Genomic DNA, 12,119 nt, shown 5'->3' with positions numbered 1-12,119 from the left:
CTAAGGGAGAGTGAAAGCCGTAACTGGTTGCAAAAGAAAGAGCCGGAGTGTCTAAAGATATAAAAGGCAAAAAAAAAAGGCTGCTTAATAAAAAAAATTTGAGAGAGTGAGCCAATGTTCTCACATGAGGTCACTTGCACACACCAAAGAAAAATCTTGGTTCAAAGTCTTGTTAAAAATTCCTTGGTTATTGTCTTTCTCAAGTGTGTGTGAATATGTGGATTGGAAGAAGTTGTTGTTGGGTTTTGTGCCCTAAATAAAACCCATTTCAATATAATCAGATTTACTTATTAATAAAGATCAGAAATAACATTTATTGTTGCATGGTTCACATGATTTATTTCATGATTATGTACATAATGTATGAATTCTATTTAAGTCCAGAACATATGAATTTGTTAATGATTATAGTGTTGTCAACACAGTGGAATATAATCTTAATTATATGTTCGAAAGTTTATTCCCTGATTTGTCAGTTCACTGGATTTAGACTGACATGGTATGATCAGCGATAGGTATTCTTACACCTTGGATAAGTGTTATGTCCTTTCCAGGGCATTGGCAAAGTTTACTAGCATCGGATGTATGGAGTATACATCGGAAGGGACCGATATTGAATTTTGATTAGATATATTAAATTTACCGTAATATCTATTCAATTCAATATCACATGTTGATCCTAGATCAAATGATCTTAATCCTGATATGTTTAGGTTCGATCTCAAGAGTATTATACATGTTCTTTGATTTGTTAGTTAAGCCTACTTTTGGGTCAGGGTTATACGTACATTTTGGGAACATGATAGTGCAATTGAAAGGGAGCGCTAACATAAATATGGAATCTATAGCTTCTATCTGACAAATAGAAAGTAAAGGATGATTTCCTTCGAGCTTGACCAAACAGAAATAAATGATGGAGTACTCATTTCACTTAGCTGAAATATTATTTATACAAGGTTAAGTATTTTAAGGATAAAATACATTGTAGGGTGTTACGGTAATCTAATCCCTTTACAGTGTAGATCATCTATATAGAGGATCATTGATCAAATTAGGATTATAACAATGGAACACTAATGACGTATCTATATCGTAGAACATATAGAGTGTTCTATATACTGAGAGTTCAATTCTAAGTTCTATGCGTGGATTCAACGAAGAATTAATAAGTCAGTGAATTTAAGATATAAATTCTTGATCTGCTTATTGGAAGCTCAGATATATAGACCCATGGTCCCCCCACTAGTTGAGACAATATTACTTGTAAGATTCATTTAATTGGTTTTGATTAATCAATTATAATTCTCAAATTAGACTATGTCTATTTGTGAATTTTTCACTAAGTAAGGGCGAAATTGTAAAGAAAGAGTTTTAGGGGCATATTTGTTAATTAAGAGACTTTATATGTCTGATTAATAAATATGATAAATGATAATATTATTTAATAATTATTTATAGTTATTAAATAGTTAGAATTGGCATTTAAATGGTTGAATTTGAAAATTGGCGTTTTTGTGGAAATGAGATGCAGAAATGATAAAACAGCAAAATTACAAAAGTGGGCCCAAATCCACTATCCATGGGCCGGCCACCTTTGTAGGCTTTATCATTTAATATTTTTATTATTTTAATGCCAAGTAATTCAAACATAACCCTATGTGGCATGCTATAAATAGATAGTGATGGCTTCAGGAAAAAGTGACTTTTGCATCTTGTTTTCCTTCAGAGAAAACCTGAGCCTTTCACTCTAACCTTGCCGCCACCTTCCTCTCCTTCTTCTTCATTGTAAATTTCGAACCTCTTAGTTATAGAGTAGTGCCCACACACAACAAGTAGTACCTCAATTATAGTGAGGAAGATCGTGAAGAAAGACATTCAACAAGAAGCAGATTCGACATCAAAGGAAGGAGAGAAAGAGATCCAGGTTCAGATATTGATAATGCTCTGCTACAGAAAGGAATCAATGGCTAGATATCTGAACGGAAGGAGTCATTATATTCCGCTGCACCCAATGTAAGGTTTACTAAACTTTATATGTGTTTATTTTCATTGTTTTAGAATTCATATTAGGATGTTAATGAAACATACTTGTTAGTAAATCTAGATCCTGGTAAAATAATTTCCAACAGTTGTCTCATCTTTTTATTAAGTATGGCTCATTGTGAAGTTGAATGAATTTGTTCTTTACTCAAATGATCATTGCTCACTTGTTAATTGATTAGGCCACTCATTGTGTTTCCTCTTTACAAGTTGAACATGTTAATTCTTGAGATATATCATTTGGCATGTTTTTTATTGAAATAAAAACAAATCTCATTTGTAGCATCATTCGTAATATCGTGGTGATCTGATTGTTTTGCTTGGTCAATCTCTCATTTGTTTATATCTAATATCCATATGTTTTAGGTCATGTTGTGAGGTTGTTTGACTTTCTTCTTTAATGTAGTAATGGATACTTTGGAATTTCCTTGCAATGAGGAGCCTATGTTGCATTTTCTGTCGACATTCAGGGGGAGCTCCTTATTAGACTTCTTATTTTCTTAGGGGGAGAATTTGGTTTTGGACAATATAATAGACATGGATTATGCTCAATGAAGGGGGAGAAATACTTATCCTTTGTGTGTAAAGTGGTGCATTTGTTGTTTAGTTGTTTAAAGTGTTTGCTTTTCTGTATGTTTAGACTCTGTTATATTTTGATGGTTGCTTTGTTTTGCACTGGTATTGTTGTCATTGACCATAATTTGTCAAGAGGGAGATTGTAAGAACCATTATGTTCTGTAGTGACAAATTATGTCCAGTTGCTTTCCAGTTGCGTCTGGGACTCGTAGTGTTTTGTCTGGAGTTCGTACTATTAGTGTTAGTCCACGTCAGCAAAGATATTTTAGGTTTTAATTGTTCAGATGGTAACAGCTGTCTATTTCGGGTTTCTTGGTTTGGCTGGGTATAAGTACGATTTTTGGGTATTATGTTGACGAACTTTTTGATCGGAGATCAGGGATTACGTTTATTTCTTCTTGTTTCTTCTTTATGTTCCATGGGAGGTGACCTTGGAGCTTGGGAGTATTAATCCAAAGTTGCAGATCAAAGCTTGAAGATGTTGAGTTCAGACTGAAGGGATTTCAGTATCATTCTCATCACCAGATCTGAAGGGAGTTCAGATTGAAGAAGTGTTGAAGAGAGCTCATCATTCACACAAGGGGATCTTATGTCTCCAATCAAGGGTCTTGGTTGGTATGGGTATAGATTCACTGTATTTTGTAAAAGAGTGTATTGTTTACAATATTGTTGGTTTTTGTAAGATACATCTTTTAATATAGTGAAAGTTATTACCCTGGTTTGAGGAACCCAAGCACTAGCCGCCTAGAATGAGTTTCTAGGGCAGGTGAAGCTTGTAAAATTCTGGTGTTGAATCTTTGATTTTGTTCTTTTTATATTCAAGCTTAAATTAAGATAAAATCAATATAAATATGAAAAAGATAGGTTAGACAAGAACTTGGAGTTTACATAGTCATTCGTGTCATTCAATTTCATAAGAGAAAATAGAATGACATCATAAGTATATGATTTATAAACCATTTATCCAATGATATAGTATCTAAGCGATTTCTTAATGAAAAAGCTAAGAGGTAAAATAAAGGATAGTTTCGATTAAAATAAGAATCCAACGATGCCCCAGTAGGCGAGAGTCAAAGTTTTTCTTATTTTATAAATTTATTCACTGTTTCATATTGTAAACACTAATCTAAGTTGTCATCTTTGGATGTACAACTAGATATCACATATACAAATATTTATCTGTCGAGATCTAACACTTTTGTTTGTCTAATGGATGATAATCTTTTGGGATTTGTCCCATTAAAAAACAACAAACTAAGTTAGACCAACAATGAACATTCAAAATTGAAACTACAACAATTAACAATAGAAAACAACATGATTCAGTATAAATTCCTACACATTCAAAAATTATCATAATTTAGCAAGTAATAAAGACATGTGAAAATACAAAACAAACACATCTAAATAATTTCTAAGGTTTTCAACCAACTGATATATTGTCCCGGTAGGCGAAAGTCAAAGATATCATCGGTTGAATATAGTAGTCAGCTCATCTAAAATGGACACCATTTTAGCAACCTTTTATTCGATCAAAATAAGAATCTAATGTTGTGTCAGTAGGCGAGAGTTAAAGTTATTCTTATTTTATGAGCTTCCACCATTGTTTCATACATTGTAAATTTATCTCTAAGTAGTGACCGTAGGGGAGAGTCTAATAGAGACGAAAACTTACAAAATACTTATCTTTTGAGATCTTTATGGTGTTAAATGTTCAATCTAAGACCATCCATATGGGGGACGAAGTCTAGTGTCTCTAAAGGCAGTATTGATGTGTTTACATTATTTTGCAGGAAACTCTAATTCTGTACCCTAAGTTTCTCTTGGAGAAGAAGAAGACCTAGAGCAATATTGATAGAGTTTTAGCTATGTACGTTCTGATCTGCCCGCTTCGTATGAGAGGTAAAGGGTATTTATAGGCTAAGTGGCAGGTATGAACAGACCCATGACCTGCCTAAGGCCTCTACTCAAATCCTACTATTAGGGTAAATTACATGCAATGTTAGAGTTAACTAGATGATCCCCTGGGTAGCATTATGCCCGTACGTGCAACAGTTGGATAATGGAGACTATTTTGTGCCACTTGGACACGTGTCACGCAAAGGTTCAACCTTTAAAAGTAGGGGCCACATGTTGCTCAAATATCATTCCTTTACGAGCAAAAGTCTGTAATGTCTGTCTGGTAAAAAGGTGGTGGTGGTACGCGCACTACTTGCTCGGATGTAGGAGACAAGATCTGATCTTTGTTAGAAAAAGTATAATTGTCACTTTGGTGACCTGACGTGTGTAAAAGGTCGACATCTGCAACACTTCATGATGGTCAACATCTGCTTTAGGTCCTTCGAATGCCTCTTAGGATATAAACTAAACGAGCTTCCTTTCTAGACCCTTTCGGGTTCAGGAGAGGTATTTTGCTTTTCACCTCTGGGATGTCAAGGCAAGCATGAATATGCCTCTGCATATCCTTCCTTCCCGGATACTCCTCATTTCCAAGAAGTCTTTCCGTGACAAAGCGGTGTCAAGGGACCTTATTAAGGAATAATTAATTTAGTTTTCCTCATTAAATGACACATGACACTTCACAGAAGTGCTATTAAGAATAATATATATAATTTACAAAATTTGGCTAGTAGGGCTTAGTTCCCTAATTTTGTGAGTAGGGAAAGGTTTTGTATCTTAGAGTAAATTAACAGAAGTGGATTATTTTATAAAAATTAATCAAATAAGTTAACATAATAATAATAATAATAATAATTAATTCATTTAGTTGTACTATTTTATCACAAATAAATTTGTTATTTTTTGCTTGTATCAGAGTAGATATGTAAAATGTTTTGGTAAGGAAAAGGAAAATTTAAGAGTTTTGGACAAGTAAATGTTCAAACAGACTCATTTTTTTTCCTAAGAATTTGTGGGTTGATTCTTGTATTCTACATTGGATCGTCAAACAACGTCACTCTGCATTTTCTCTATTCCCTAGATGGTTTCCAAGTCTTCATAATTGAAACAAGTAAGCTCCCTGTTTTATTTGATCTCATTTTATGTATATGTTGACTCACCTTCTATGTCTTTTTAAATACTACTCTTAATGGTGGGCTATGACATTTACATTTATTTCGGTGAAATTTTCCCTTAAGATCTTCATATTTATCTGCCCCAAATGGAAGATTGTTAGAATTGGAGCTAACCATTTTCTATAGGGAATACATTCATGTTGATGTTTCAGCCATGGAGCCCAAATCTTGTTCCAAACTCAAGTTATCAATCATGAGATTCTATCAATATAAAAGGCTAATAAAGGTAAGTGGTGTTGTTTTAGCTGTGGGTTTGTTATTGGTCACATTTAAACTTAGGGAAGGTCATAGGGTGTCTAAAGGGTCTTATTATACTGTGGTTTTTGATTGTGGTAGCACAGGAACGAGAGTCAATGTGTATGAATAGGTAGCAAAAGATGCAAATAAGATGCAATTTCCCAATTTGTTGCATTCTTATCCTGATAATTTAACCAGTAGTTCACTTCTAAAAACTTCTTGTAAGTATCACTAAATGCAAACTGAACCAGGTTTAGATAAGTTTGTTGACAATTCATCTGGTGTGAGAGAATCTTTGGTGCCATTGATTACTTGGGAAGTAAAGATTGTACCTTGCCAAAGGCATAAGGACACTCCTATTTTTGTTTTAGCTACTGCTGGACTGAGAAGGTTAGTAATTGAGGAAAGTAGGCAGGTCTTGGAGGATGCTGAAACTATTGTAAAGGAACATTCTTTTCATATAAAAGGAGTTGGATAAGAGTGTTGAGTGGGAAGGAAGAGGCTTACTATGGTTGGGTTGCCCTGAATTATAAAATGGAGATCTCTAGGAATCAGTCCATGTCCCCAACCTTGGAACTTCTCGACTTAGGAGGTTCATCTTTGTAAGTTGTGATGGAAGTAGAAACTCCTATGAAGGAAGACAAAGACACCCACTTAATGAGGTCAAGATTTGGATCTATTAAACATCATATTTCAGCTTACTCGCTGCCTGCATTTGGCTTGAATGAAGCGTTTGATAGATCAGTTATTTTGCTCAGTAATACGGAAGTCCTCAGGGAAAGCCCTGGGGGTATACTAGAGTTGAGGCACCCTTGTTTTAGCCCTGGTTTCATGCAGAACTATACCTGCTATGGTTGTTTTGGGCTAAATATTAGTGACAGGGAAAATAATAATGAGCTTCACAAAGTTGAATATCCTTCTTTATATCTGGTAGGAGTTCCAAACTGGGAGCAATGCAAAACACTAGCAAGGGCTACTTCTCTCAATTTAAGTCATTTGGACTGGCCATCAATTGCTGGAGAAGACTATAGGTCAAGCTTGTGTATTGATAGGGATAAGTGATGTTTGCATAATTTTTAAAACACCTTCATTCACTAGTTTCATTCATGTTTATTTTGATTGATTGATTGTCGATTAGTTACTAAACACCTTATGTTTTATTGTGTTAAGGCCTACTTTACACTTGAATGGCTATAGCTACATGTTATCCAATGTATCTGTTATTTTTTAATAACTTTCAGAAATCAAAGCATTTCTCTTTAAATAAGTAAACATTGAGAGTATCACTTCTATAATCAATTATTTTAGAACACATTTAATACAATCTACTTTATACTTTTTTTTACTTATGCTCTTCAAGTGGTGGTTTACTTAATTTGACAACTTTTGCCCACCCATCTGCCCATTTTCATGCCTTATTTGGTTTTTTTTGCTATTTATGACAAGTTGAATTTGAGTCCAAAAGCAAACCTTACAAGGGTTTAGGAGAAAGGTCAGCATGTCTGCTCAAAATCTTGGGCTGATAAGAGCAGTGTTTCTAAAAAGCAAAATTATACTGCTCATTATTGTTTTCGAGTGCCTTACATGGCATCTTTAATCGAAGATTCTTTGTGTCTCAATGATAAAGAGATTTTCTTTGGTCCTGCAGATGTTTCTTGGACACTAAGAGCTGCCTTCGTCGAAGGAGAAAATCTATGGTACTTTAAAGTTACATGTGAAGTTCATGTCATCTCCAATATTTGTATTTGTTGTTCTAGTATGCCTTTTATTGATTGTTTACCGTAGTCAATTCAAGTTGCCTATGCTAAGCAAGAGAGGTACTACTCCTAGAGCATCCTTACATTTCTACTTTCATCAAAGACGCAGGCCAAACTAACTTTTACCATTTTTTGCAATATTATTTCATTTATTCTTTCATTTTGATATCTATAGATTGTTTATAAAAACATTTAGTTTCAAGAATAGATTTTTTGGTATGAGAACTCTTACATTAATACAATTTTCTCTTTCCCTCATAATGCCTTTTCATATGTACCATCAACATGGTGTTTACACTTTTTCTCATCATCCCTGATGACAAGTAGTAAACTGATCTCACTGAAAGGTAAGAGAAGAATGCATTGGCATATGTTTGATTCACTTGATTATTATGCACAGAGAATTCAATATATCAATATTCTAGCATTTATTACAATGATAAACACCGATGAACTTGGAAGACAAACTTTAACAGGCAATAGAGTATGCATAGCCACTTTGCAAAGAAGTGTGATTTGCCCATGGAGACTTGCTCAAGCTGGTGGCAAGCTTCTCAGCTTCTCAAAATGTTGGAATCTCTCGCAAACCCAAAAAACTTTCTCACAGGGACATAGTGACTCTCCTAAGCAGCGAGTTTCAAGTTCAGTTCGGGGAGAGGTGAAGGTGGGTTAGCTTGAAATTTCACAGGCAAGTAGAATCTGAAAAAATAGGCTGATGAATAACGAGGTCCAGCTCCTGGTACTATGCTTGTTAATACTAGAACTGTCATTGCTATTTTAGAGAAGTTCAAGTTAGCTCCTTGGATATACTGAAACAACTTGCATGGTTTTTTTTTTTAAAAAAAAAAAATAAAAAAACACCTTATTTTGAGATTCAAATTATACAAAAAGTCTATTGATTATCCAATGGAATCATGAGGATGGATGGTTGGGGTTATACTCTGAATTTTCCTCAAATAATATTTGAATAAATAAAATTTTTGTCCCCAAACTGTCAAGTTGTGCCTCATGAATTTCTTTTACTGTTTGAAGTTTCCTTTGAATTATTACCACTCAATTTCTCTGCACAATTTGATAGTGGTAATAGTTAAAGAAAATTTTTATGGGCAAAAATTCTTTCTATTCAATTATATTTGCTTGGTTGAAAAATTAAAATCATATATTTGTGAAAAACAAAGTAAAAGTCAAGTAGGAGAAATAATGGGCGTGTAAGAGGAAGATGAGGAGAGTACTTGTAGCCATTTCGGGTGGATTTTTTTTTAAAAGAGATAAGTGAAACAACAGGAACAGACATCCATGAGAACTGAGTATAGAGTCTGATCTCAAACTCTGATTTTGCTAAGTAGACCACTTTGTATTGTGGTGATTCCATGGCATTGCACAAACCTAAAAAACACACTATTGTTATTGCCAATTTAATAAGATTCTCCTTGCTTTGATTATTTGATTCTATCTCCCTACCCACAATTACTAATTAAATTCTCCCCTCTTTCTGGAGGTAGAAAGAAATAATGTTGCTTGGGTTATATTATAATTTTACCCTATTATCTTACTAATCTTGTAGCAAAATTTGGTGTTATGCTATTTTGGATATAGAAAGTAATTTACATATATATTATTAATCTCAAATGAATTTTATTTGAAAAATTTGAAAATGAAATATATATATATTGAGACGTAAAATTAATAATAATAAAAACATTATTAAAGATATAGATTAGAATATGATATATGCTATCAACTTACTTAGATGTATATAATTTAGTCTACTATTTCCTAACAATTTGTAATCAAAGAGTTGTTGAAGTTGATTTTCTAATTCATGTTTTTCTCAATTAAATAAATATAAATATGTTTACGATATAGGAGTCTTGTCATTTTGACATGGTGTAATCGGTTTGATTCTAAAGTCTAGTTTTGTTTGTTTCCTGTGTGTATTTTCCTGGTGCTTTGAGAATAATGAGTAATAGACAACCTCAGTTTCAGAATTTAACAGAGAATTATGCCAGCTTTTCGATTGAAGATGATGATGAGGAAGGCTTGTTGTTTGAGGCAGGGGAGGATGGGCTTGCAGAAATCGATGATAGATGGTTGTTAGTGGGAAGGTTCTTAACAAATCGGTCCATTGATTTTCAAGCTATGCAAAACAAAATAGCGTCGCTATGGCAGCCGGGGCGTGGTTTGTATGTGAAGGAGTTAGATCCTAACCTATTCCTTTTTTAATTTTATCATGAGGTGGACATAGAGAGAGTTATCGATGGTAGTCCATGGACTTTCGATCGGGCGCCTTTGATTATGGAGCGGGTAACACATGGAGTTAATCCTAGATCAATACCTTTGAATACTCTGGAACTCTGGGTTCAATTACATAATTTGTCAATTGGTTTTATGTCTGAAAAAGTTATCAGAAGGGTTGGTAATTACATTGGAACTTTCATCAAATCGGATCCAAACAATTTCTCCGGAGTTTGGTGAGATTATTTGAGAATTAGAGTGAAGATCCATTGGAGAAGCCAATGAAAAAGAAGAAGAAGTTGGAAATGCAGGGGGGCCTGGTATGTCATGTCACATTCAAGTATGAGGATCTACCCACATTTTGCTTCATTTGTGGGATACTCGGCCACACAGAAAAGTTCTGTGAACGGCTGTTCGATACCCCGAGAGAAATGATTACAAAGAACTTTGATTTGGAGTTGAAGGCGGTTCCGAGAAGACGTAATTATGCGGATGGATCACGGTGGCTGCGATCTGGGTTGGCTACGAAAAATTCTTGGTGGCCTGGGGCAAGTTCATCAAACCAGCGATGAGGTCCGGTGGTTGCGCCGATGATAGGAGGGGATATTAATGATCAGTTAATGGCAGAGAATAATCAAGGAGAGCAATTGGGGGGATATGGCCTTAACAATAGGAATCCAGATAGTGTCAATAAAAACAAATCCCATATAACAGGGGAGGCGTTTTTAAGGAAAGAAAAGGTGGGAGATGAGGTGGACAATTCAAATGATGGGCTGGTTTTTTGTGATTCTAAAAGAAGGAGAGTTATTGAGGGTCAAGTTAGTGGGCCAACTGGAGGGGTAAATGGGGACGTGGGCCTTTCTAAAGCTGGATCAAAAGTGCACGGTTTAGCTGATGAAGCTGTAATTGTTTGTGAGAACATTTTGGTTCAAGAGGGAGTTACAAAAAACTTGAGTGGGGCGGGTTCTGGTGTCCAGGCCCGCCAAGAATTATGAATGTGTTAAGCTGGAATTGCCGGGGGCTTGGGAACCAACGGAGTATTCAATTCCTTAAAGAGATGGTTTCTCATAAGAAACCCAATTTTATCTTTCTGTGTGAAATTAAATGTCAAAAATCAAAAGTGGATGGGCTGGCTAGATTATTGGGCTTTGAAGGGTTCTTTACTGTAGATGCAATTGGGTTAGCTGGTGGGCTTGCTCTCTTGTGGAAGAATAAAGAAGATAGGAGTTTGATGGGTTATTCTAATAACCATATTGACATTGTTATTCATACTGCTCATTTTGGTAACTGGAGGCTAACTGGACTCTACGGAGAACCCAACCGAAGTCGGGGCCAAGATACTTGGAGTTTGATTCGAACTTTGTCTACTCGTTCGGACCTGCCTTGGTGTCTTGTTGGTGACATGAACAACATTGTTCGACAAGAGGAGAAGAGAGGGGGTCGGCCATATCCTCAAAGCTTACTTTCGGGATTCAACGCCACCTTACAGCAATGCAATTTAGTTGATATTGAGCTTCAAGGCCACCCGTTCACTTGGGAAAAGGGGAGAGGGTCTAACAATTACGCTTGGACAGAGCTCTAGCAACATCGGCTTGGCTTCAGGTATTTCCACAAGCTACTCTCTCTAATTTAGACTTTTCTAGTTCGGATCATGCGGCCATTTTCCTTGAACCGTATCTTCCTACTGTTTTTGCTCCTCACAATCGTTTTCGATTTGAAAACACCTGGTTGAAAGAGCCTCTTTGTTCTGAGATCATAAAAGAATGCTGGGAACTTGGGCACTCTTTTAGTTTTAGTGGCAAATTAAGCTTATGTGCCGAGAAGCTTAAGGTTTGGGGCAAAGAGATTACGGGGTCCCTTAATCATAGAATTAAAGGGTACAAAATTGAGTTGAAGAATTTGCAGAATAAAAGGGAAATTGTTTTGGTGCAAGGCTACCAGGAGGTGAAAAAAAAGCTTTTTAAAGCTCTTGATCAAAGAGAGAGTTATTGGAAGCAGAGAGCGAAACAATTTTGGTTACGGGAAGGCGACCAAAATAGTAATTACTTCCACAAGGCTGGTAGTAGCCGAAAGAAAAACAATCAAATTGAGCAATTAAAAGATGCTCAAGGAAACTGGGTAACATGGGAATTGAGTCTAGGAGAAGTTATGAAAGACTATTTCCATAATTTATTTACTTCGTCTAATACAAATTGTATGG

The 12,119-nt window shown here is 35.3% G+C and overlaps 1 protein-coding gene and 1 pseudogene across 1 annotated transcript; one reads left to right on the top strand and one right to left on the bottom strand.

Annotated features, from left to right (window-relative positions):
- The first annotated feature begins 5,830 nt into the window (after window positions 1–5,830).
- On the top strand, window positions 5,831–7,899 carry LOC115710605 (probable apyrase 7). The gene is given in 5 exon segments (XM_061112604.1): window positions 5,831–6,382; window positions 6,385–6,985; window positions 7,246–7,351; window positions 7,353–7,624; window positions 7,626–7,899. Coding segments are annotated over 5 exon segments (1,695 nt in total). The 5' UTR covers window positions 5,831–5,844; the 3' UTR covers window positions 7,804–7,899.
- Window positions 7,894–9,562, bottom strand: LOC115710604 (uncharacterized; annotated as a pseudogene).
- Window positions 9,563–12,119: the final 2,557 nt, after the last annotated feature.

Source organism: Cannabis sativa, chromosome 3 (genome assembly GCF_029168945.1).
Source record: "Cannabis sativa cultivar Pink pepper isolate KNU-18-1 chromosome 3, ASM2916894v1, whole genome shotgun sequence".
Classification (NCBI taxonomy): domain Eukaryota; kingdom Viridiplantae; phylum Streptophyta; class Magnoliopsida; order Rosales; family Cannabaceae; genus Cannabis; species Cannabis sativa.
This window is presented reverse-complemented; position numbering and strand designations above follow the sequence as displayed.